The sequence below is a fragment of the Barbus barbus genome (genome assembly GCF_936440315.1).
Source record: "Barbus barbus genome assembly, chromosome: 2".
In the NCBI taxonomy this organism is placed as follows: Eukaryota; Metazoa; Chordata; class Actinopteri; order Cypriniformes; family Cyprinidae; genus Barbus; species Barbus barbus.
This window is the reverse complement of record NC_136730.1, coordinates 30,453,269-30,476,529: the sequence shown is the minus strand read 5'-3', so window position 1 is coordinate 30,476,529 and position 23,261 is coordinate 30,453,269. Positions and strand designations below refer to the sequence as shown.

The following is a 23,261-nucleotide window of genomic DNA, read 5'->3' as shown; positions in this document are numbered from 1 at the left end:
GTTAAACTAATTTTAAACTAATTGGTTGAATAAATTATTCAATGACTCACTTTTGCCAACTACTGATGAAATGTCTTAACATGCAGAAAGACTATTATGACCACACTCATATACTTTTATTTGCTTCAAAACGTGAGAAAGATATGTTGGTGCAGTGTATGGAGGATTGTGTTGGCAAAATCACAGGTTGAGTACAGCTGTCAGTGTCAGGTTTACAGGGATTACAGTCATAGACATGTCGATTCTCTGCCTGTTAGTCACACAGGCATGGAACTCCGGAACATTGTCATTCCCAGATTTTTTTATTCCCTTGTATTATGATTACTAAAGATTATTTTATTCTGTCTGACTGACCAATCAGCTGGTTGTTGGAGTTATATAACCTGGAGAAATTAAATGAATGAAATAAAAAAATATATGAAAATATATACACAAGTGAAGGCCAACAAACCAGAAGATGTTTTGCAACATCTGCTATCATTAAAGACACCACTGGGACTGCTTGTCAAAATTGCTACGCATCCAGTTTTCAAGAAACATGTTAAGCAACCACACAAATTTACATCTTATCAATGAAAGACTATATTTGACTATTCACATCTTTATGCTTGAATGCAATTAATAGTTATCTATTTAAAAATGCTGACTGGGATCTTTGTACCTAGAGATTAGAGGGATAGTTGACCCAATAATTAATCATCATTTCCTCACCCTGAAGTTGTTCCAAAAGACGGCATTTTGAAGAATGCCGGAAACCAAACAGTTGCTGGTTGCCAGTGTTCTTGAAAATATCTTCTTTTGCATTCAACAGAAATTCTTACAGGATTGCAACAACTTCAGGATGAGGAAAGGATGACAAAAATGTAATTTTTGGGTAGACTATCCCTTTAAATGGTTATGAATCAGAGGTTGACTATGTTCATTGAGGAGCATAAAGATGTGGTACACTTGCTAAAGACATTTCTCTGCAAGCTGAAACTTGCCATTTGAGGCTCTGGGGCACTTAAACAATCATCATGCTCTGGTAAAGTGCTTAGAGTTTGCATTGCTTTTTTTTAATCAAAGGACCCGGAGACAAGAGACATAACAATGCCTGGGTCTGTGGTTTGTATGTGATGATCCATTGCAGCTGATAGCAGTTATTTTAGGGATTGTTTCCATGATCAAGGTTGGGGTCTGCAGGAGAGCTCAATATAACTGCAGCCACTAGTTGAGCTGTGGCCTGTCATTGTTGTGATATTTCTAAACATCTTCATTGACTAGAAAACAGTGACGAATTAACTGATATTTCACAAGAATGATCTGATGACTGGAACCATTAAGCCTCCTAATAACAGAATCCCATCCAAGGACTGAATTTTTAATTTTAGTCACATTTCAGTATTTTCCGATAATTTGTATCATATCTGCCTTTTGTCATCCACTACATGAGGAATGTTTCAAACAACAGTTCAAACTAAATGTGTGTAACTACTCAGTTTATCTTACAATTAGTTTTGACGTAATAGAGAAACAAACCTTGACAAACAGAAGCAACAGAGCACTTTCCTTCCATTATTAACGGACAGTATATTGATAAAATATCCTGTTGTTTCACTTATAGAGTTACATATCATAACAATAACACCTAAACATATTCTGTTGTAAAAGCCTAACTCTGCCAGCAGTGCCAAAAAGACAGTCTGACTTCCACAAGACGAGCCTCAACAGATTGAGCCTTGAAAATTAGGCTACCTATAGAAAATCCATTTAAAAAGTTCATCCCTCTGGAAGTGGTTTTCTAATTCATGCTCTGATGGCATGCACATCTTTCAACTTTTTTCAACTTTCTGTGACTTAAGGCTCACAATACATGGACAATTTAGTACATGCACGAACTACAGCTACTCTGTTTAGGGGCGTGTTTACTAGTTTTTCATCGGAATGTAGGCACACACACTGGGCTGAGCTTCAGGTGAACGCGGCGGCACGCAATGCTGCGGCTCTCATTCACATCAGTACAAACTCAGGCTTAGTTTATTTGCACACAGACGCTGCTTTTGACAGGTAACTCACTGCTACTTTAATATGCGTGCTGCGTTTATTTATTTTGTTGGTCATCGGAAATGACTTTTACTCTCACAGAGGATGCTCAATAGCTTATAACGAAATGTGTAGGTTACTGTAAAAATATTTAATTACGATGTTTTCCATTTTTCTTATTCTTTTTTTTAAAAATCTTTTTAACTTGCCACAATCATTTCTGTAATTTCTCATCAGAGTTTCAACTTGATTTTATTTAGCAGTAATTAAACTCAAAGTGTTTAGAAATATCCAATAATTTGTCACTGCGCTGTCACTTTGATTTGACTGAACAAAAGACAGCAATTAAACGTGATTTAACTTAACGATAATATATTATGCTAATATATAGAAATGTTTTTATTATTAATATAAAAAATGGATGCTGTTGAGTTTTTGAATGCAATGACGCATAACGATACAATTAGGACAAACGCAATATTATATTTCTTCTCAGATGATGCGAATCTGAAACTGAATGTGAAATCTACAGGAGGACCAAGTGTCCTGACCAAAGAACAGTTATTTTCTCTCAAGGAAAACGGATGTTGTTTGAGACTGAGAGGCTCAGGTAAGACAGAAGATCTGAGGGCTTCTCCTTGTGAGATCGGACGCTGGACACTGATATGACACTGAAAGTGATTCCGTTTGCCCTAAGAAACAGCACCTTGAAAAAGTGAGGAGGACTTTAAATAATGCAGATAAGCGGAGAGGATGTGAAGTAGCCTATATTTATTTTCAGTGATTAATTTTTATTCAGGATTATGCAGGACTCATTCAGGTTATCCACTTTGGGCTCTGCGTGCGAGAAAACTTCAGCAGAGGAAACACTTGTGAAACATGGATGCAATTAGGTTTCCCGACTTTTTGGAGGATAAAAACCATTGGGATCACACATCTCGTGGTCTTTACTTTATCAGATGAGTCCAGTTTCAGATCTCAAGAAGTTATTTTGTGACACCTGACGAAGACTTAAAATGCAGAAGTCAAACAACAGGTATGTGTTCATGCATTTCCTCTTCTGTGTGTGGAAACACGTTGATGATTTTATTGAATTGCTGAAGGGAAGATGACAAAGAAAACAACCTAGACTCAAGTTCTCTCTTTAGTTAAGGCTATGATGTAATGATTAAAAAATACAGTAAAAATTCACCTCTTCTATGACTAACATGTTTTCATCTCTAAATTAAAATGATTAGGCTATTATTATTTGATGCATATCTTTTAAATTCAGTTAAAAAGCACCAAAACACCGGAAGCCATTTTTTGTCATGTGACAGGAAAACATGAACTATATATATCAAATATTTGTATTTTTTTATTTTAGCAACTCAGACATCCTTATTTGTTATTGAGCCATATGCTTTATTTGCTGCAGTTGAATGATACAAAGCCAAATTTCATTTCAGTCACGAATACTTTGCCATTTTTATTATTTGTTCCAAATTTTTATTATCAGCTTCTCTGGAAACTCACTATATTGATTGCTTTTGAACTTTTCAATATTTTCTATTATCATAGCTTTTCAGTACTACTGGTGATTGTATATCTGCAACATCTTCAATCAAAATGTTGATAATATGTGAGTTTCTGTATGGTCGGTGGCTTGATGTATTATTATTATTATTATTGTTGTGGTAGTGTTACTAGAATTCTTGGCTATGAGTGAACATTTTTCTTAAACTGGTCCCACATCCAGGAAACAGCTGTTTAATCTAATCTTTAAGTGGAGAACAGTTTACTGTTCACATAAACTTGAGGAGCTTCAGCATGACCCATAAACAAATGTAAGACTCCAGTTAAGTTCAGATTTAGCACTTTGTGGTTCGTCTGCCAGAAACCTAATGGTTGCAGACCCATTTAAGGTTTATTTCATGTAGCTTTAACTGTAAAAACATATATATTTAGAATTTAAACCATTATTAATGTTAAAGTCATATTGTTTTTTTTTTTGTTTTTTATCACATTGTCATGAGAGGCACAAGTTTATGTTCTTACCTGAAGGCTATAGCAGTCAAAAGCATCAAAATGAACATCATTATTGCCTTTTAACTGTAAACCTCTTGACCTTGACCTTGACAAACTAAGCTTTATTATGCTAAACTGCTGAGTGCAAGTTGTGCTGTAATTATTATGCATTACTTACTGTCTGTATCTCTTTTGATCCTGTTTATTGACAATGATTAGAGATACACGTGTAATCAAAAGAAGATGTATTTCATCATATTACTCTTCTGAATCAGTTCATGGGAGTGTATTGTTTGTAACTGACCAGTGTCCACTCTGGGTTGCTATTAAAATAAGCCTCTTAGCCCATAAGCACATTTCCAGAGACGATTAGGAAGAGGATTAATGTTTGTATACAAATCTATGATGGAGAAAAGAATATCGTAGAGTGTTTACATGAGTTTTCCCCGTTAAACTTCTCAAATGTCAAATTCATAGATATTGCAACAGTATAAAAGAAGATGGTTGGGCTTTAGCAAGGCTGTAAAGAGTTTCTGAGAATCTGCTCCTTTGATGAGTCAGTCGTTGTGTGGTCCCTTAGTATTCTGACCTCACTGGTGGGAGTCAGACTCATACTCTAAAAATGCATGTAAACATGTTTTCTCAGTGGTGGTGATTTCTCAATGTATAGGACACATAATCAAGAGTCTTTGATGTAAAGCGACAACACATATACAATGAGCCCTGAAGTCCGGGCTCCATTTTAAAGTTAAATAGGGTGGTTTGTAAGACTTTGTGATTGACTTGCATGATTTATTTTCTCTGTCTCCAGGAAGCTGTCTCTGTGCCAGGCCCTCACCCTTATAACACTGCTGTTGTCTCCAGGTTGCCTGTGCTCTCTGCCTGTAAGATGGTCCCTATTCCATTATCCTTTAGTTTATAGACTGTTTGCAACAGTAACTTCCTGTCAGGTAGTTAAACTGAATTTTTAAGGACAAGCTTGAACAGTCAGTTGGGTATGCTCAGATTGGCAAGGCACACTGCCAGGGTTTTGCTCACTTTAACTAGAGTGTTGTCTTTCCTTTTGATCGCCAAGAGCAGAGCTTAATCAGAGCAACCCAGGCAGAATCACCTAGGGATTCAGAGACTGGGTTCCCACCCTGTATTGTTTTGGAATTGCTGTTTATACACAACGCAGAAGTGATAAGTTAAGAAGAACATGACATTTGGCTTATGCCCTCTCTTTAACCTTTAAGAGGGTTGTTCACCTTAAAATAAAAAAATAATAATTCTGTCATTGTTTACTCACCCTCATTTCATTCCAAACATCTATGATTTTTGTTCAACTTTGATACACAAATTAAGAAGTTTTTGATGAAAGTTTTGATGAAGTTTTACACTCTTAAAAATAAAGGTTCTACAGTATACTGGCATCAATGGTTCAATAAAGAACTTTCAAAATCCATGGAACCGTTCCATTACTCCAAAGGTTCTTTGGTGTGGAAAAAGCTTCTTTGGATTTTTTAAATGACCTTCACACTAAAAAATGGTTCTTTTAAGAATTGTTCTCTGAAAGGATCTTTGAGGAACCATGGTTTTTCTATGGCATTGCTGTGAAAAACCCCAACTGGATGCTTTATTTTTAAGAGTGTATGCGTATTGATCAATATTTAAACATGAATAAAACCTAAATTACATATGTTGATCATATAAAGTGATTGTGTCTCTTCAAAAGACTTGGATTATTTGATTCATAATTGATTACTACAATGCCCACCAAAGCATCAAAGTTTTGGTGGAATTAATTCTTCAGTGGAGGGACAGAAATCTTTCAGCTTTGATTAAAATATCTTAATTTATTTTCTGAAGATGAACAAAAGTCTTATGGGTTTGGAACAACCTGAGGGTGAGTAAATGATGGCAGAATTTTCATTTTTGGGTGATATATCCCTTTAAGTTTCACTGATAGCTATAGGGGAAGCTTGCATGTACTACTCTGCCTTTGGTACCTTCTGGACCTCACCCAGTCATTTTCCCTCCCAAGATCCAAGCTAGGTCTTGTCCACCAGTCATTATCACTTTCATTCCACTGGAATGACTTTTACATCTCCTTTAAAACAACATAAACAAGACCTATAGACAGGAGGCCAACAAGTTCATTTCAGAATTATGAATTTCCAAAAACTCTTTCCAAGAACAACATGTCCTTTTTAAAATCTTGCCTTTGGGTGGAAGCTGGTGTTCTAAAGGTTAAAGGTCGAGTTCATTAATCCGCCTTGCCCACGGGCCCCATGGCAGACTGTCATCAACTCTAATTTGAGTCTTTGCTATGGTAATGAGGGCAGTTCCAGGTCATTCTGGTATTTAAGATGATGGACGCCGGTCATAAAGCACTATTGTGTCTGTGTGAGTGCAGTCATCTGTTGTTTTAACCCTCACAGCTAGACATCCTCACTCATTACCAAACCTCTATTCACCACAAGTCTCTAGGCTGAATAAGTTCAGGAGATTCTGACACACATTCTATTTCTACCTGCTATGATAACCTTATTAGACCTAATTTTTCTGTAATATTTCCACTGAAAGGGTTAATCTTAGGAACCGGTACAAAACTCTACACCAAAAAGCAGTCGTATATGTGCCAGTAAAACATCCCTTTAGGGGTCAAACTTTGGAATGCAAGTTCAGTGCTCTGTTTGTATGCTGAAATCTTTTAATTTTGTTGCGACGTGTTTACACGCCTCATGTGACTCTATGAGTTGCTCAAATTAGATTTACGTGATACTGTGGATGAATATTATTTTAGGAAGACAAACAGCTGCACTGTATGAAGTTGTTTAACATGATAGAAGCTGAAAAACATACTCTTCACACCTACATTACATTTACAAGAATACATACACCTTGAGGAGATGTTAGGCCTAAGGCAACCCATGGAAGCTCCTCACTCTTCACAGGCTGCTACTGCCTGTTTGTCTCAGATCAAAGCCAGAAGCGGATCTAAGAATGACAGAGTAATGTTATACTTGAAGACGATTAGTGGTGGTCTGATAGGAATACCGCTTGTGTTATGGAGGCTGTGTGTAATAGAGCTGATGTGGCGTCCTCAGTCGAGCACCTGGGGAACACTCAAACACTTCCACAAATGTCAAGTGCAGTCTAGCATAGCCGATGAGCAGGAAATGTTTTGGTGGCCTCTCATATCATGTGTCTTGAACACTAGTATGCAATCGTTTAGACTGTAAGTACAGAATTCCTTTAGTTTAGTGCTTAACATACATCAAATGACTTACTGTACAAATATATTTTACTTCATATATTTTACATACTGTTTTTCTTTGAGCTTGCAAAAACCATTTTAGCTAGCACAACTTAGTTTTTCAGCTCTATCACCTCTGCTGTCTCTCATTGTTGTTATTCTGCAACCTTTAATTCACTTCTTTGTTTATACATTTGCAGTCATTCAGACGAGTAGAACTGCGAGGTGAGGGACCACAGATGCATAGCCAAATACATTTCATGAATGAGTGGGCCTCGTGGGGTGGTTGGTCCGTATGTTCACGCTCCTGTGGCGGGGGGGGCTCTGTCCGTACACGCACCTGCATCACCAGGTAAAGCACTGCATTTGTGTAGCCCATAACACCATCTTCTCTGCTGTCAGATGATTTCATCTGAATAATAACATGTGTAAGATTTAGTCAGAACATTTGTGAGCTCAGATTTCTCTGGAAATTGTGTTTTGTGTTTTATGTTGAATATCAGAGTTTTTGTGTCGTTTGTTTATTGATTTGTGGACATGTTTTTAGATTTGTAGAGAGAAAAAATTGAATTACTCCAAATTAATTATTAGTAATTAATAGGGTTATTATTCAGGAGTGCATTATGTGCATGTGGGTTATTATGTGCATTTCAGACAGTGATAACACTTTAAAATTGATAAATATTAATAATAATGTCAAATATAATTTATATCAAATTATATCAAAAGTAATTTATACATTCTGTAAAATGTATAAAAAATCCAAATTCCAAATTCCCTCTACTGGCCTTTGTCTATCATGGCTTCCTAATAATCCCAATACACTTGATTGGCTCTATGACTCTCTCTCCTTTCCACCTGTAGCTGGTGTGTGGTGAGCGCACTGGCGCCGTTGTGCTGTGGCTGCCGTCGCATCATCCAAGTGGATGCTGCACACTGGTGGTGGTTGAGGAGAGACCCCCCCCCCACATGATTGTAAAAGCGCTTTGGGTGTACAGCAATACACAATAAAGCGCTATATAAATGCATCATTCATTCATTCATTCACATTCTGTAAAAATTTACCTATAGGGGAGGATTCTTGCCCTGGGTATAGGGGGGCCATCTTACCCCAATCTTTGTATCTTATTTATTGCTTAAAATTCATAGTTGTATCTTAAAACTACATATTGCTACTAAAGGTACTTATATGCACCCTTTAAGGGCAGATAAGGTGCAGTGACAAGCTGTTGTAGCCATAAAGGTTATTTTTTTGCACATTTATTCTCACCGTAAACAAATACAAGAACACATCCTGTGTGAACAGCCTTATGGCGTTTTACTTGATCATGCTTGATTACTGTTTCTGTCTATAGAAATCTGGTAGGAGGGCCGTGCCCGGGAGACACCAGGCAATACAAGATTTGTAACACAAAGGTGTAGTATATTCTTTACAGTTTGAACAGGATGTCTACATAGAATTTCATTCACATTTGACCATAAGGTCATCTGGCCTCAGACTTGTCAAATTTTAAATGGCTGGTCCTCAATTTCATAACTTCACTTTTTTATACATCACTTAATAAATGAGTGTGTTGGTATATACCATATACCACATACGACCATCCCTAAAATATACTTTTATTTGATTTTACTCCTACTGCAAATGTGGCGTTTTGAATAAATTGTTGATTTTAAAAAGTTATTTTAGTCAAACCCCTGGATTAATTTTACGTTGTTTGTGCATGGTTCTCATGTTCTGAGTCACTGTATATTCATGTCAGGCAAACAGAAATTCCCTGAAGTCTTGTGCTTGTATAAGTATGGACTTTCCAAATTTTGCAGAATCAAAAAGAATGCTTTTCAAGTAAAACCCCTGTTTTAGTACATGGATGATTACCAGATGAGTAAGCTACCCTTCACTGTTGTCTTTAGTGTGTTTCTGACTAACTCTGAATATGGTTTGAATGATCATGAAATGTTTTGAAACTCGCTTACACCTGTGAACCCATCATCCAGGACAGATGTTAAAATTAGGTCATTGTGTCAGCATATGTGTTGTGCTTATCCTGAGTCCTCCGGGGCTGTTCTAGTGAGTGTTAATGAATCAGGACTTTAGCAGCTCTAGATGTGTGTTTTCTCTCCTGAGCTTTGTGTCTGTAACATCAGGAGTGTCCTGCGGACTCAATGGACTTCAGAGAACTGCAGTGTAAAGCTTTCAATGACAGACCCCTGGTCGCTGGCAGCAGTTACCGTTGGAGTACCTTTCATGGAGGTCAGTGAAGCATGAGTCTTCTCTTTTGAAGCATGTGTTGTGTTACTGTGTGGATTTCTCCTTCTGCTAGGTGCTTATACCGACTGAAACCTGATTTCTACTACTTTCAGGATCTGACCCATGTGAGCTCAGCTGCCTGGCAATTGGACACAACTTCTACTACAACTTTGGGCGGGTTCTTGATGGCACACCATGCCAATCAGATCAGGGAACAGTTTGTGTGAATGGAAAGTGTCTGGTGAGTAGATGGTTCTTAAGACACGGCTTCATAACAGCTGACAACCACAAAGTACTGTGCACCGTCCCAAAAAAAAACTTATTTGAAAGACCTATATCTACCTGACACTTAAAAATGACTTTTGTTAGGACTAACAATTTAATCGATTTTTAAATGGACAAATTAATAGAAATATTTCCAATGTTTTAAATAAAAGACAAAAATTTATTAATAAATCATTATTTTTAAATTGACTAACAAAATAGAAAATTAAATTTTTTTTTTAAATAAATGTTTTAAATAAATTGCTAAATAGAAAATGTTTGAAATGCATTCAGGGTTATTCCGATGAAACCTGTGTAACATTTTAGGTTACCTGATGAAACTTTTTTTTCAGTACATTTGTCTATTTCACCCTCTTATTCTGTCTAAACTTATCATGCCATCAAAATGTTATATATTTGTATTATTACTATATTGTTTCATGTGTCATGGTAATATAATAGTCATTTGTACATGTATTGTTACTTGCCACTACCATATGTATATGGTATTCAGTACCATGGTATATCATAGTATTACCATCTGATACATCTGTACCATTATTTTCACCACAGGTATTTTTGTTAGGACAAATGAAAGTATTACAAGGTACATATTACAAACACCTACACATATATGTGCATGTAAAGATGACTGAATGGACCATAAGCCCCTTCCTGAAGTTATGCTGGTGTGAATTTGGTTTCTATCACATGAGGACTGGAAAGGAGAAGCACATGCATAATGGGGCCCAATCATTAGCACCATGTGGCAGATTGAATCCATATGTGTGAAGCACACCTTATGTGTGTGTGGTTGCCCCTCTGTGAGGCCCCCCGAACCATGGGAATGTGCCATTGAGAATCATTATTTCACAAACTACCGAGATTAAGAAAGGAAAGGCAAAGAAAGCCGAAGAAAGAGATAAGGCTGGGAGGTCATGTATTAGGAGGAGGGTTGCACCTGCTTGAAATGGAGTGCACAGGAGGTCTAAAGACAAACAAGGGCTTAATTATATCCTGCAGAAATTGCTGAGGACAGTGCACTCCTGCACACCTCCCTTCTACCTCTGCAGCCTCCCCTGATGTCTCCCCTGCACTCTGGAGCTTAAGCCAAACTTCTGCCTGAATGGTCTTGATCCCTGCCCGGGCCTCGTGATCCCACTCTTGTTTGTGTATGGTGGCTCAGAGAGAGATCTGTGTCATTCTGCTGCCCGTCTGTTTTCACCTGCCTCTGTTTGGACCTGTGGACCTAAGCACACACAAACACACAGAGACCTTTCAGGATGGTGCAGAGTAACAATTATATAGTGGACGTTAAAACATATGATTTCTTACTATTATCAATGTTAAAAAGAGTCGTGCTTCTTATTATTTTTGTGGAAACCATGATACATTTTTGCAGGTTTCTTTGATGAGTAGAAAGTACAAAAGAACAGCATTTATTTGAAATAGAAATGTTTTGTAACATAATAAATGTCTTTACTGCCACTTTTAATCAATTTAATGCATCCTTGCTAGATAGAAGTATTCATTTCTTTAACAACAACAAAAAATGCATGTGAAATCTGCATTATGCATACTTCAGTGCATGCTGGGAACTGAGGTAGACTTAAAGCAGAAGGTGCAATTTACAATGTTACATTTTCTTTACACCATTCTGAATACACATATGATTAAAGAAATGAAGCTGAAACACTGAAAACTCATAAAATCCAGTACAAATGCCAGAAAATAGGATGCTGAGATGAATGGATGAAAACTAATTGTTGCTGCTCTTACAATGACAAAATTATTTTTAGGGTAGTAGATAATGCATTTATTTTGAGGGTCTTTAATCTTGGATGCTTCACTCTTTAGTAGCGTCTAAATTTATTTCTTGGAAGGTCTCCAAGATTCTGTGGGCCATAAGCTGCTCCAGTTTTCATCAGGAGCGCTACGGGATCAGCTTGTACTGTTAAAACAGAATGTGACGGTGCTTGATATTTTGGCTTCTAATCACAAGGTTTGTATGTGTGTGTCTGTGTGTGTGTGTGTGTGTGCAGAAGCCAGGATGTGACTTGATCTTTGGATCTGAGCAGCAGGAGGACGCCTGCATGGTGTGTGGAGGCCACAACTCAACCTGCCTTCATCACAGAAGTGTTTATCAAAGCAACGGGCAGAACAACGGTCAGCAATGAATCTAACTACACTCACGCTGACTTTAAACAGCAGAACAGAAAAATAAGCTCAGAATTAAGCAAATATGTTCTGATTTCTATAACATAACTTTGAAATCAATACTTTTATTTACATGTAATGTAAGAAATGTGAATAAATGGTAACTGTATAAATCTTGTTTGAATGAATCCTTCTATGAATCTTGTCATTCAGGCAGCACAACTGTAAAATTTGGCATTTAGCCATGAAATCCTTAACCTACACTACTGTTCAAAAGTTTGAAGTTGAAATATTATTTCTAATATACATATATATACATACAGTGGGGAAAAAAATTATTTGATCCCCTGCTTATTTTGTACATTTGCCCTCTGACAAAGAAATGAAGCTGCTTGGCGACAATCTTGTAGCCCATTCCAGCCTTGTGTAGGTCTATAATCTTGTCCCTGACATCCTTGGACAGCTCTTTGGTCTTGGTCATGGTGGAGAGTTTGGAATCTGATTGATTGATTGCTTCTGTGGACAGGTGCCTTTTATACAGGTAACAAACTGAGATTAGGAGCAATCCCTTTAAGAGAGTGCTCCTAATCTCAGCTCTTTACCTGTATAAAAGACACCTGGGAGCCAGAAATCTTGCTGACTGATAGGGGATCAAATACTTATTTGACTCATTATAATGCAAATCAATTTATACCTTTTTTTTTAAATGCTGTTCAAATAAACCTACCATTAAAAATATAGACTGATTATTTCTTTGTCAGTGGGCAAATGTACAAAATCAGCAGCGGATCAAATAATGTTTTTCCCCACTGTACATATATTTGCAAATGTAATGTATTCCTCTTATGACAAAGCTGGATGTTCATTGTTGTGAAAATTTGTGGACATGTTTTCTGGATTCTTTAATGAATAGAAATTTCAAAAGAACAGCATTTATTTGAAAAAAAAAAAGTTTTTGTAGCAAAGTAGCAAGTCTTCTTTGTCACTTTTGGTCAATTCTTTTCTTTAAAAGAAAAAAATCTAACTTTTAAACTGTGGTGTAAGTGGTTTCTGGGTGACTGTGTCTCTCTCTTTTTCTTCTTTACCTCATGGTTTCTCTCGCCCTCACACATATCTGTGCACTTAGAACACAGACACCTCTAGCTTTGAACTTCTCTGCATGAAACAGAACCTCTTTTAAAATCTTCCTTCATGCTGGCCAACTGAAAACACAGAGCATTTACATTGGGGAAAACACAGCGATAATACTGCCATTGTTTTGCCACCCAAAAAAATACTTGGTTTCCCACTCCCTTGCATCTGGATTTCTGAGAGTAGGATAACAGATTGGAGGCTGCCAGCACAGAGCTCTGTAAAAAGGGTCAAGAGTCAAAGGAGAAGAGAAAAGAGCAGCCTGGGTCGTAATTCTGCGGTTCAGTGCCTTGCAGCCAGACCAATCCATGTTGCAGCTGCAGCAAGACACATCATGGAAACATACAGTTCCGAGCAGGACTATGCACCTGTTGGAAATAACTGTGTTTTCTTTTTTCAATTGGGCTGAGATGCATTACTCTCTCATCTGTTTCCCTGCAGGACTGTTTGGGTACAGTGAGGTCACTATGATCCCGGCCGGAGCCACACACATCAGAGTGACTGATAACAGCAGAAACTATCTAGGTTAGAGCACAGCCTTGTGTGAGATCTCTCCAACATGTGGTTCTCAGAGCAAAAGTGGCAAGGTGCACAGTGTGAGACAGAATTGTAGAAGACTACAAAAAAGCATTTATTTTGTCTTTATTAGCACACTAATATGACATATTGGAGAATGGTTTTTCACTGTATTCTTGCAGCAACGTTGTACCTTTATGCAGTTTGTCCGATTTCTGTATAAGAGCATTACAATTATGCTGTGTTGTGGCAGTGTAATGTTTTTATTAAAAATCACTTCTTGTACATTTTTTTCAAAGCACTCCAGAATGGGCGCTCTCAGTTTGTGATCAATGGGAACTGGAAGATCAATGTTCCAGGGGAGTACAATGTGGCAGGAACCAAACTTCTGTACCGGCGCTCTGCTGATACCTGGGAGAGTTTTGAAGTTCCAGGACCTACTAAGGAGGACCTGCACATCATGGTTAGCTTTAAATTGACACAAAATAATAATAAAAAAACATAATTCTTAGACCCTAGTAGCCAGTACAACTGTGTTCATTTGTTCTGGTCTGATTGTAGGTCTTGTCCACTGATAAGAACTCTGGGATTGAATATGAGTACTGGCTGCCTCCAGACCGCTACGCCCTGTATCATGGGAGACGTCAACTTCGGCAGCCTCACCAAACATCAAACCACTTGCCCTTTGAACTTCCAACCACTACGACTACCACTACTACAACCACAACCACTACTACGACAACACAGCCACAAAACACAAAACCTCATTTCTGGGGTAAAAACCTTTCATTCTTGGTATTTAGGAATAAACATCTATTAAGCTTTTGTTTAAATTACATTAGTTGTAATATGGGATTTAGAAGTATCTTATCTGTGCAATGACAAGATTGTGGATTAAGATAAGTATAGATTTACTGTTTAGTATGTTTGAAGTATGTGTGATGGTAAATATTTGGCAGAAATGCCCCAGTCGCTTAAAGCTTAATGTTAGGAGTCTTTTGTAAATACAACTGATTTACGAGGTCATGCCCTCAGGTCCTGCTGCTCACTGGCCTCTTCAACCCCCCTATCAACAGCAGCCAGTCCCACGTTTAGAAAGAGATGAAAACCGCAGGAACCGACTGCCTGAAATACATCGTAGAGGTCAGCATTTTATCATTGCCATTAGTGTATTACACCGCAATTCTGGATCTTGCATTTAAATAGTTATTATTTCTAAAACTTCGCAACGTGTACTTAGCAGCATGAAAACAGAAAGCGGGAAAATAGTGCTCCTTTTATCATTACTGAAGCTGTCAATCACTTCAGATACCAGAGTTCTGCACCCTAGTGAAAACCCCTATTATAATCAATGAAGATGTTTATATTGCTCAAATAATCTCTTATTTACATTGTGTTTATGAAGAGATTCATTCACGTATAGAACAAAACAAATTGTGCTAAACAAAATGCCAGCATTTTGAACGGTATTCTGCAGATTCTGTCTATCCTGAATGCCTCTGATTGGCCATTTGCATTGATGTGCAGATGACTTTGATTGGCTACAATTCTCAGAGGACACGATGCAAATAGAAACCTCTGAAGCTTTTCACTCAAATACCATTTGCACAGGAGTGTTTGAAAGCAGGAATCTATCAGTGGGTACCAAACAGACCTGATACTTGGCTCTACCAGTACTGCAAAAATGGCAATGTTATTTTTTTTTTAATTTCAGTGTAGACTTTCCATTCTTTGCAAATCATCGTTTAACGTGTTCATTCCCGCTGTTAATTGTTGTTTTGCACGGATGACAAAGTCTAGGCTTTTTTAATGGCATGACATCCTTTTGTAGGCCACTGTGGGAAATGTCGCCGGGTTCGAGGGAAAGGTGAGCGCCAGAGACAGTATTGCCAAAAAGATTTTGGTGAGTTCAATCAGTATGTCTCTTCAACGCCAACATAATAGAAGTGGTGTAATATACATAGTGTATTGGATGATGACAATGCATTTGTCTGCTGTGACAGTATTTCGAGCAAAAGTGCTGGAAAAAGTCTATCATGGTGAGGAGACCCGCTATGATGTCCAAATCATCCACACATACCGCAACCGTTATCGTCTGGAGCACCGGGAGTTCCTGTGGGCGCCCAACAAATGTGACTGTCCCTTTCTGGAGGAGGGGCATCAGTACGTGCTGATGCTGCGAAGGCATATTAATTATGAACACACTCTCAATCGCATCCTGTTGGAGGAGGACAGCTATGCTCAGCCTTATCGAGCACGTGAGGACAGCCTGCTGCGCCCCCTAGATGAGCTCTGCGGTAACAGAGGCAGCAGGACTCATGAACACATGGACGATCACACTTTCACTGCACACTTATTCTGAAGTTCAACTCTTATGCCAAAAAACAAGGTGCAGACAGAAACCCCGCTCTGACGCTGAATTGAAATCAATGATGATGTTACTAAAGCATTTTGTATTCCTCAATAAGGACAATGGACACTTTGTCGGGATGAATTATGTCCGTGGGGGCACGAGGCAAACCAAAGCAAAGAGAGCCACTAAATGAAGCACTTTAGGTGGACAGTCACCTTTTAAAACTTATACACCAAAGTAAATAATGTACACAGAATTTATGATGCCTTTTCTAGCACCACGTGTTTGTTAATGGCATAAAATCACTTGACAGCATGTATATCGTTATCATGTGCATTTTGATGTTGTTTTTATATAATGTATTTATAAGAATTTATAAGTTTATAAAACTCTAGAATGTGTTTTGTTAAAAATATATTTACAAAAATAACTTATCTTTTATGACAGTGACATCAAACTTTCTAACATAAACATGCAATTAGGGCTAAATATGCTGGCTGTCGCTGGGCTATTAAAGTCATTATACTCTAGATAACAGCTTTTTCTCCCTGTGGCCTTTTGATTGGTTTAGAGAGTGGGTGGGGCAAGTCCTCAGAGGGGAAAAAAAATATATATATATATATACACACACACACACACATGCATAAGCCACAGATCACTGAAATAAAGCATTGCTCACATAATTTATCCAACATAATATGCATAAATTTAACAAAAGCTTAAATTAAAACCTATTTCGGAAAAAGCCTATTTCAGGTAGTTTCCATATATCTAAGCTGTAAGCCAAAAAATAAAAAAAAATTATTCTGCATTTTAGAAAAAAACCACTAAACATACAGACATCCAGCTTGTCCAGAAAATGTTAATGTCATATTCCTTTTGGCAGTTGTAGCACGTCCCCTAAAGGTATGCTTGTACAGTCTTAAACATGGTTAACATTTTCTGTTCCCATGTTGAATTGCATTCATAGTGCTGGTGATTTTAATCCTAACAGGATTATCAGGAGGATCAATGTTAATTGAAGTCTGCTCTTCAGTGTTCAGAGATCTGCCGTGACCCATTTCCTTTGCGGTGGAAATCCCCAGTAACCGGCACCCATCCCCACGGTCTTTGACGCTGTTGAACAGTCTGTAATTCACACGCTGACGCTAACGTGGCGGTGGGAGGCGGCCCGTCTCTTGATGCGGGCGCGGCGAGGTCGTTTGTGATCAGACTGGCAGTGGCACAGGGGACCCAGGAGAAGCCATAGATACAGAACCACACACGCCCAGCAGGAGGACAGCTTGACCCAGAATGTGGAGTAACTCCCATGGGTGAAGGTGGTCTCCAGCACAGCAGTCTCATAACTGGGGGAGACAGAACAGTATTATCAAATTGTGATTTGTTTGGCAAAAAAAATGCTGAAAAATTCTCCAGATTATAGCTAAATCTGAAAAAAAGAGATGTCTCTTCTTTTAGAGATGTTATCAAAATAAAAGAGAAAATATTCAGCTCAATATTTCTACTCTGATCTCCACAACAGCTCAGACGACTTCTTTAACAACTGACCTGAACCAATTAGTGAGGGTCATCATCACGTAGAGGGAAGCCAGAAAGAAAACAAAATGGAAGAAAAAGTAGCTGTAGGCGACGCGCTGGGTCTCATTGTGGATGACTTTCTGACAGCCTTTGTTCTCGTCAATGACAAACTCTTCCTCTGATGGGACAGAAGCAGCATTCTGTCTCATACACTATTTTGTTTAATGACATTCATATATTTGTGAAATCTATGAATATTGGAATTTGTGATATTCTTCTCACCATCTTCAGCCTCTGGGTAGCAGAAGCAACAGGAGGCTTTCTGTTCAGGACAGAGAGTAAGAGACACTGTCAGAGACATTATTTCAAAGACAATATATTCAAGTACAACATTTCTGTAATTTTAATAGTTTACTTTAAAAAAAAGACGAAAATTCTAACACAAAAGAAGATATTTTGAAGAATGTTGGTAGCCAAACAGTTTCCGTTACCATTGCCTCCCATTATGGACAAAGAATACAGTTGAAGTCAAAGGGAAAACTGAAACTATTTGGTTAGCAGCATTCTTTAGTGTTCTGCAGAAAAATGAAAGTCATACATGTTTGGAATGACTGAATTTCATTTTTTGGGGGGGGGTTAACTATCCCTTCTAGAGTTAAAGAACTCAAGTCACTAATCTGAGAAAGTCACATACCTGGAACTCATAGCGGTAAACTTTTATCATCCAGAAAGGTCCAAAGACCTCAGCTAGGTATGAAGCCTCATTGCTGAGAGAGAAAATCGTCAGTTAGCCTTTCTATTAATATCCCAATTACGAATAATTCAGTACTTTTTTTTTACTCACCATGCAAAGAGAACACAGCAGTACATGATTGCAGCTCCAATAATGGCCACTGCATTGCCTTCATTTTGAATCTCATCCCTGCTGACTTTGGGGTAGCACACCGTCATGTTGACCCCCTGATACTCCACTGAAAGAACACACAAAACCTGGTGTTATTCATCACGCATTTATTTTGCCCTTGTATGGATCAAGTTTCCGGATTTGTTTTCCACAAACTCATGATTCAGGGTTTCAGAATCATGCTCAGCAAGTTCCTATTGCATTAAACTAAGGAATAGTTCACCCTGAAAAAAACATTTTGTCATCATTTACTCACCCTCATGTCGTTCCAAACCTGTATAATTTTCTTTCTTATGCTGAAATGCTCAGAAAACAGCTAATTGAAAATTACTAATTACATTTAGTGTCACATTTACACGCTCCTTTTAAGAATTCCTGAGCCCATTGTTGCTGGGTTTACAGATGCTTTAGAGGTCTGTGGATACTGTGTGTTATGTGTCTGGGAGAATTCCTCTGAGATGGGATTAAACTCCCAGCATGCCTCAGGGTGCACTTCAGTCCTTTTTATGAAGTCATGCAGCAAACAAAGGCTACAGAGCCGCTGATAGTTAGGGAACAAGACAGCACACAACAAACACACATATACACACACAGCGTCATTCACCAAATGAAAAAAGGGCAAGAAGTCAGTACACCGTTTCCAGAAGCAACAGTACTGCCATATTAATCTCACCACATATGTGATTTTTCAAGCCAAAAGCTCTTCATCTGACGTTATGTAAATCATACTAAATCCCAAACCTGCCAAATGTAAGAATTATTCTGCAATCCTTTTACAGCAACGGCTGTAATTCTTCTCCTCTGAGCTTCAGTGTAACATCTGTATTTCAAATACCCACGTCAAACACCCTCAGCTACTTCTGTGTTACATGCTTGAGAGCTTTTCTATGACCTCTTAGCTCATAGAAAACCAAAGCTCTTCTTTCTGGAAATCTCATTCATCTCTGTCATATGTTAAGCATGCACCATTCATCACCTTTGCAGCGTGCCACAGTTTTCTCAGAAATTCACCCCTAATGGATGAAATGATGTAGGGTGGGATGACAAACCAGGAAGGGTTTTGTGGACTCCACTGATGAGTTTTTGTTAATGGCTGTGTGATTACAGGCAGTTTGATTAATTTTGCTGAGGGATAAATCTATTCTGTTACTCCGGTCGAAGTTTGCACGCACCACTGCATGGAGGCTGCACTGTGACCTTCAAACATCAGATCAATCTGTGATCTGCATTGCGCTCTAGAAAGCATTTTAGTGTTTCATAAAGAGCAGAAAGTATTCAAAAAGGTCACCAATCACTCTACAAATGCCTGTCATCATTACTGTGACTGGATGGTTAGTTACTTGGCTTTATGTTGACAGCTAGATACAGGCTCACACATGCTGGATCCACGATTAGTTTCTTCCAGAACTATCAGTGTTAAGTGTTTAATGATCCAAATGTCATTAAATTATGTTTTATTAACAAAGTTCGAGAGAAGCACGTCAGATACTTCGCCTAATTAAACACAAGTGGCACGCAATCAAGTCAATAAATCAATCAAGTCAATAAATACAGCTGACATACCTCCACTTATTTGACGGTCTGTCAGCATTCCTCCACCACCCCTTCTCCACCAATATCACTAAGTTCTCACCACACCATGGGGGATGCTCTAGGTTCGGGCCATTCTCGAGCTCGGACTCCTCGGAGCCCTTACCCAGGACAGCACGCCAACTACGTATTACTATACTCGCCAAATACGCATTACGTAACTTGTGCTAAATATATGTAAGTGAGAACTCGTGAAAGTGTTACTTGACGCATCAACAATGTTGTGATTTGTTTAATTGAAGAATTGTTTTTTATATTTCATATTTGATTTTTTCATTTTAATTCAGGTTTTAGTGTTTTTGCTATGTGCTTTTGTATTTCTATTTAGCTTTATATCCGACTGGTTCTTGTCTCAGACCTTCCAGACGTGATTGGTCGAGTGACGAATGCACTGCTCGTGAGCTTTTCCCCACTCTGTGAGATAATGACGACTAAATACTTTGCATTTATGGTGAGACGGAAAAAATTTAATTAAAAAAATTAATATACATAGCCTATTTTACAAAGACAGGATTTATTTGTTGAGAGACTGTTGTTTCTTTAGTTAAAAATTAAGGTAAAAGCATCTCAGTCTAGCTCTGGAGGTGTGTTGTATGTAAATCTGCGTACAGTGATTGGTCAGGTGTTCGCATCAGTCTATCATTGTCCTTAACAGCAGGTTTATTGATTCAAGCATTTACAAAATGTTCCTTTTTCCATAAAGTTTATGCTGACCTGATAGATGTTTCTTCTACCACCTAAATAACTTGCCCAAAACATCCTTTCATAATTAAAGGTATGCCATGCTTTAATTTATTAGTTATCATTCACCTATATCACCATGCATGCTCCTTTGAATTAATCACAGCTCATTCAGAAAATTGTATGTATTGCAATAATTCTAAAATGTTATAGGCTATTTAAATATTGTTGATACATTTTATTGACATATTAGTCAAAAGTTTTAAAAGCGGGATCTATTTTCATCACTCCTTAAATCAGACAACTTTCAACAACCAGAAAAACAAATCATCTTATTTTAGGGAAAAAACATGTTATATAAATCAGGAAAAGACATAAGTGCGTTTGAAGTGCCTCATTTTGAGAAAATGGCCTTTAAAGACGTATTATAATTGCAATCTACTGACGCAAGTTGTTTATTTTGGATGTTTTCTTTACACTAGTCTGACAGAAGACATGTTATGAGAGCAAAATAGCCCAAAATCTAAAAATTTACCAGTGCATGAAAAAAATAATGGTTTTGCCTGTAGTATCTTGCCTTAAGACCTCAATCTGTTTTGCGTATGACAAGCAGTCTTTCCGACTTACCCTTCTCTGGTGGACGGCTGGATAGAGCTGAGAAGGTCAGGTACATGACATAGCAGCAAATAATGGAAGCCTGCAGGAGTCCTGAGCGGGGCTGCTCTGAGGGGGACAGCAAAACTAATTGTCAGCTTAAATGAGAGTTAAATTTATGGTTCAGTTGTTGCAAGAGCATTCCCACAAAACCTTTATCTTTTCTTGATTTGTTTATATCAAAACTGCTAAAATAAGCTACTGAACTATTGTTTTGGTGAGAGAACAGAAACAGATCACTAACTTTGCTGCACACATGGAGTGACCGCGATAAAGGACATGATGGTGCAGAGGGCCAGGTTAGTCCATAGCAGGGCTTTATTCAGGTGGCATCCCGCTGGGTGAGTGTAGTATTTGTACATGAAAGTGAAGGCCATGGTAGCGATGGTGTAGAAAAAGAGGGTAGCACACATGACTGCCACGTACCACCTCTTATTCTCAGCTGCACCGGTTAACCTGGAAATGAGAGAAGGGGTGAAATCAGTGACGTCTCACGTCTAGATCGAAAAGGAGAATTCACAATTCCATTGTGTTAAGATGACTTTCTGCCTCAAAATGGCTTGAGGTATACTCCACAAACATCTGGGGGAAGCTGGATATCAGAAGGAAAATGGGGAGATTGAATGTTTGTATGCATGAGTATATGAATAAGTGAGATACCAGAGCGAGAAAAAGGAAGGGAGTGAAGGACCGAGATTACTGCTCTAAAACTGTGGAGGGAGATATTTTATCATTCCAGAGCGAGACACGAACCAGATGGTCTGATAATGGGTGCTTTCCTACAGTAGTCTAGTTGTTGTGGGTTATTGCAGGGTTGTTTTAGGAGGTCGTACCTACACTGTCTGTGCGAACCTAGTTTCTTCACTCACCAGTTTTTATTCCATGTATGAGCGAAAGCAGTGATGAGAATGAGTTGAATGAGGATAAAAGCAAAGCCTCCCACTACTCCAACATAATGCCAGGCTACATGAAGAGAGGAGAAAAGAGAAAAGTTTCAATTGAAATCCAGTGAACTGAGATTCATGGGACACTGGGCTTAATTCTGAATCTTGAGCAAAAAAAAGCCATACATAAACAGTTTGTCTGTAAAAATTTCACACTGAATTGAACATATTACGAAAAAGCAATTTTAAAAGAAGTGTTCAGGTTCTTTCATTAATGAGGCCCACTGAGTGAATCCCCACTTTGTGCGCTAATGGAAAATGTTCAGTGTGTCTATAGTGTCACCTGGTGGATTTAAATAAAGTGCAATTCACATTATCCAGACTAGCCAGAGCCATGAGCCTCTATAATCCCATTAAGCACATAATCACTTTAAATCCAGACTATTCACTACCATCTCCATGTTTTCATCGATATACTTCCTTTCCCATATCATATGGATGCACAATATATTGGTATCGTATCGGTTATTTTCCAATTTTAGAGATTCATTAATGGTTATCAATGTTGAATATTTAATTATGCATTCTCATTTCCCTTATTTTCACATTTAGACCATCATATAACACTCATTTATGTTTAAAACTATTTTAATTACACAGTTAAATTCAATATTTAGTCCAACTCAAAATGAATATATATTTTTCATACTTGTACATTATAATGTTGTGAATGTCTAACTTCACTTTTAGTTTTTTAGCGTTGTTATTATTATTAGTAGTAGTAGTAGTAGTAGTAGTATTAGTATTATTATTTAAACAAAGCAGAATTCTGATTAATCATGACTTAATTATAGAATTGGCTATAACACACACTACCGTTCAAACGTTTGGAGTCAGTAAAATTTTGTTAATGTGTTTTAAATTAGTCTCTTATTTTAAAAAATATAGTATAATTGTGAATATTATTTAAATGACTATTTCCTATTTTTATATATTTTAAAATGTCATTTTTTCTTGTGAAAGCTGAATTGTGAGCAGTCATTACTTCAGTCTACAGTGTCACGTAATCTTTCAGAAATATACAGATATGG

At 37.8% G+C, this 23,261-nt stretch overlaps 2 protein-coding genes across 4 annotated transcripts in view; one reads left to right on the top strand and one right to left on the bottom strand.

Annotated features, from left to right (window-relative positions):
- Window positions 1–1,931: 1,931 nt before the first annotated feature.
- adamtsl5 (ADAMTS like 5) lies at window positions 1,932–16,724 on the top strand. 2 transcript variants are annotated; one of them, XM_079374704.1, is made up of 15 exons: window positions 1,945–2,046; window positions 2,519–2,737; window positions 2,822–3,058; window positions 4,841–4,913; window positions 7,468–7,619; window positions 8,623–8,683; window positions 9,416–9,521; window positions 9,632–9,759; window positions 11,825–11,948; window positions 13,512–13,595; window positions 13,886–14,049; window positions 14,148–14,361; window positions 14,622–14,729; window positions 15,418–15,489; window positions 15,590–16,718. In XM_079374704.1, exons 3-15 carry the CDS (start codon window positions 3,039–3,041, stop codon window positions 15,946–15,948), a joined length of 1,665 nt encoding a protein of 554 aa, XP_079230830.1. In that variant the 5' UTR covers window positions 1,945–2,046; window positions 2,519–2,737; window positions 2,822–3,038; the 3' UTR covers window positions 15,949–16,718. The 2 variants fall into 2 exon arrangements, with proteins under 2 accessions (XP_079230829.1, XP_079230830.1); XM_079374703.1 differs by having other exon boundaries at window positions 1,932–2,046; window positions 2,519–3,058; window positions 15,590–16,724.
- The window catches only part of serinc4 (serine incorporator 4), a 27,164-nt gene continuing 19,930 nt past the window's right edge, over window positions 16,028–23,261 (bottom strand). The window contains exons 5-12 of one of the 2 annotated variants that reach the window (XM_079374724.1): window positions 22,156–22,249; window positions 21,531–21,742; window positions 21,260–21,355; window positions 18,302–18,428; window positions 18,152–18,224; window positions 17,740–17,779; window positions 17,488–17,635; window positions 16,028–17,285 (exon numbers count right to left, since the gene is read on the bottom strand). In XM_079374724.1, coding sequence (XP_079230850.1) covers window positions 17,075–17,285; window positions 17,488–17,635; window positions 17,740–17,779; window positions 18,152–18,224; window positions 18,302–18,428; window positions 21,260–21,355; window positions 21,531–21,742; window positions 22,156–22,249 — 1,001 coding nt within the window. In that variant the 3' untranslated portion in view covers window positions 16,028–17,074. The remainder of the gene's footprint in view (window positions 17,286–17,487; window positions 17,636–17,739; window positions 17,780–18,151; window positions 18,225–18,301; window positions 18,429–21,259; window positions 21,356–21,530; window positions 21,743–22,155; window positions 22,250–23,261) is intronic. The other variant, XM_079374725.1, reaches the window with a different exon arrangement.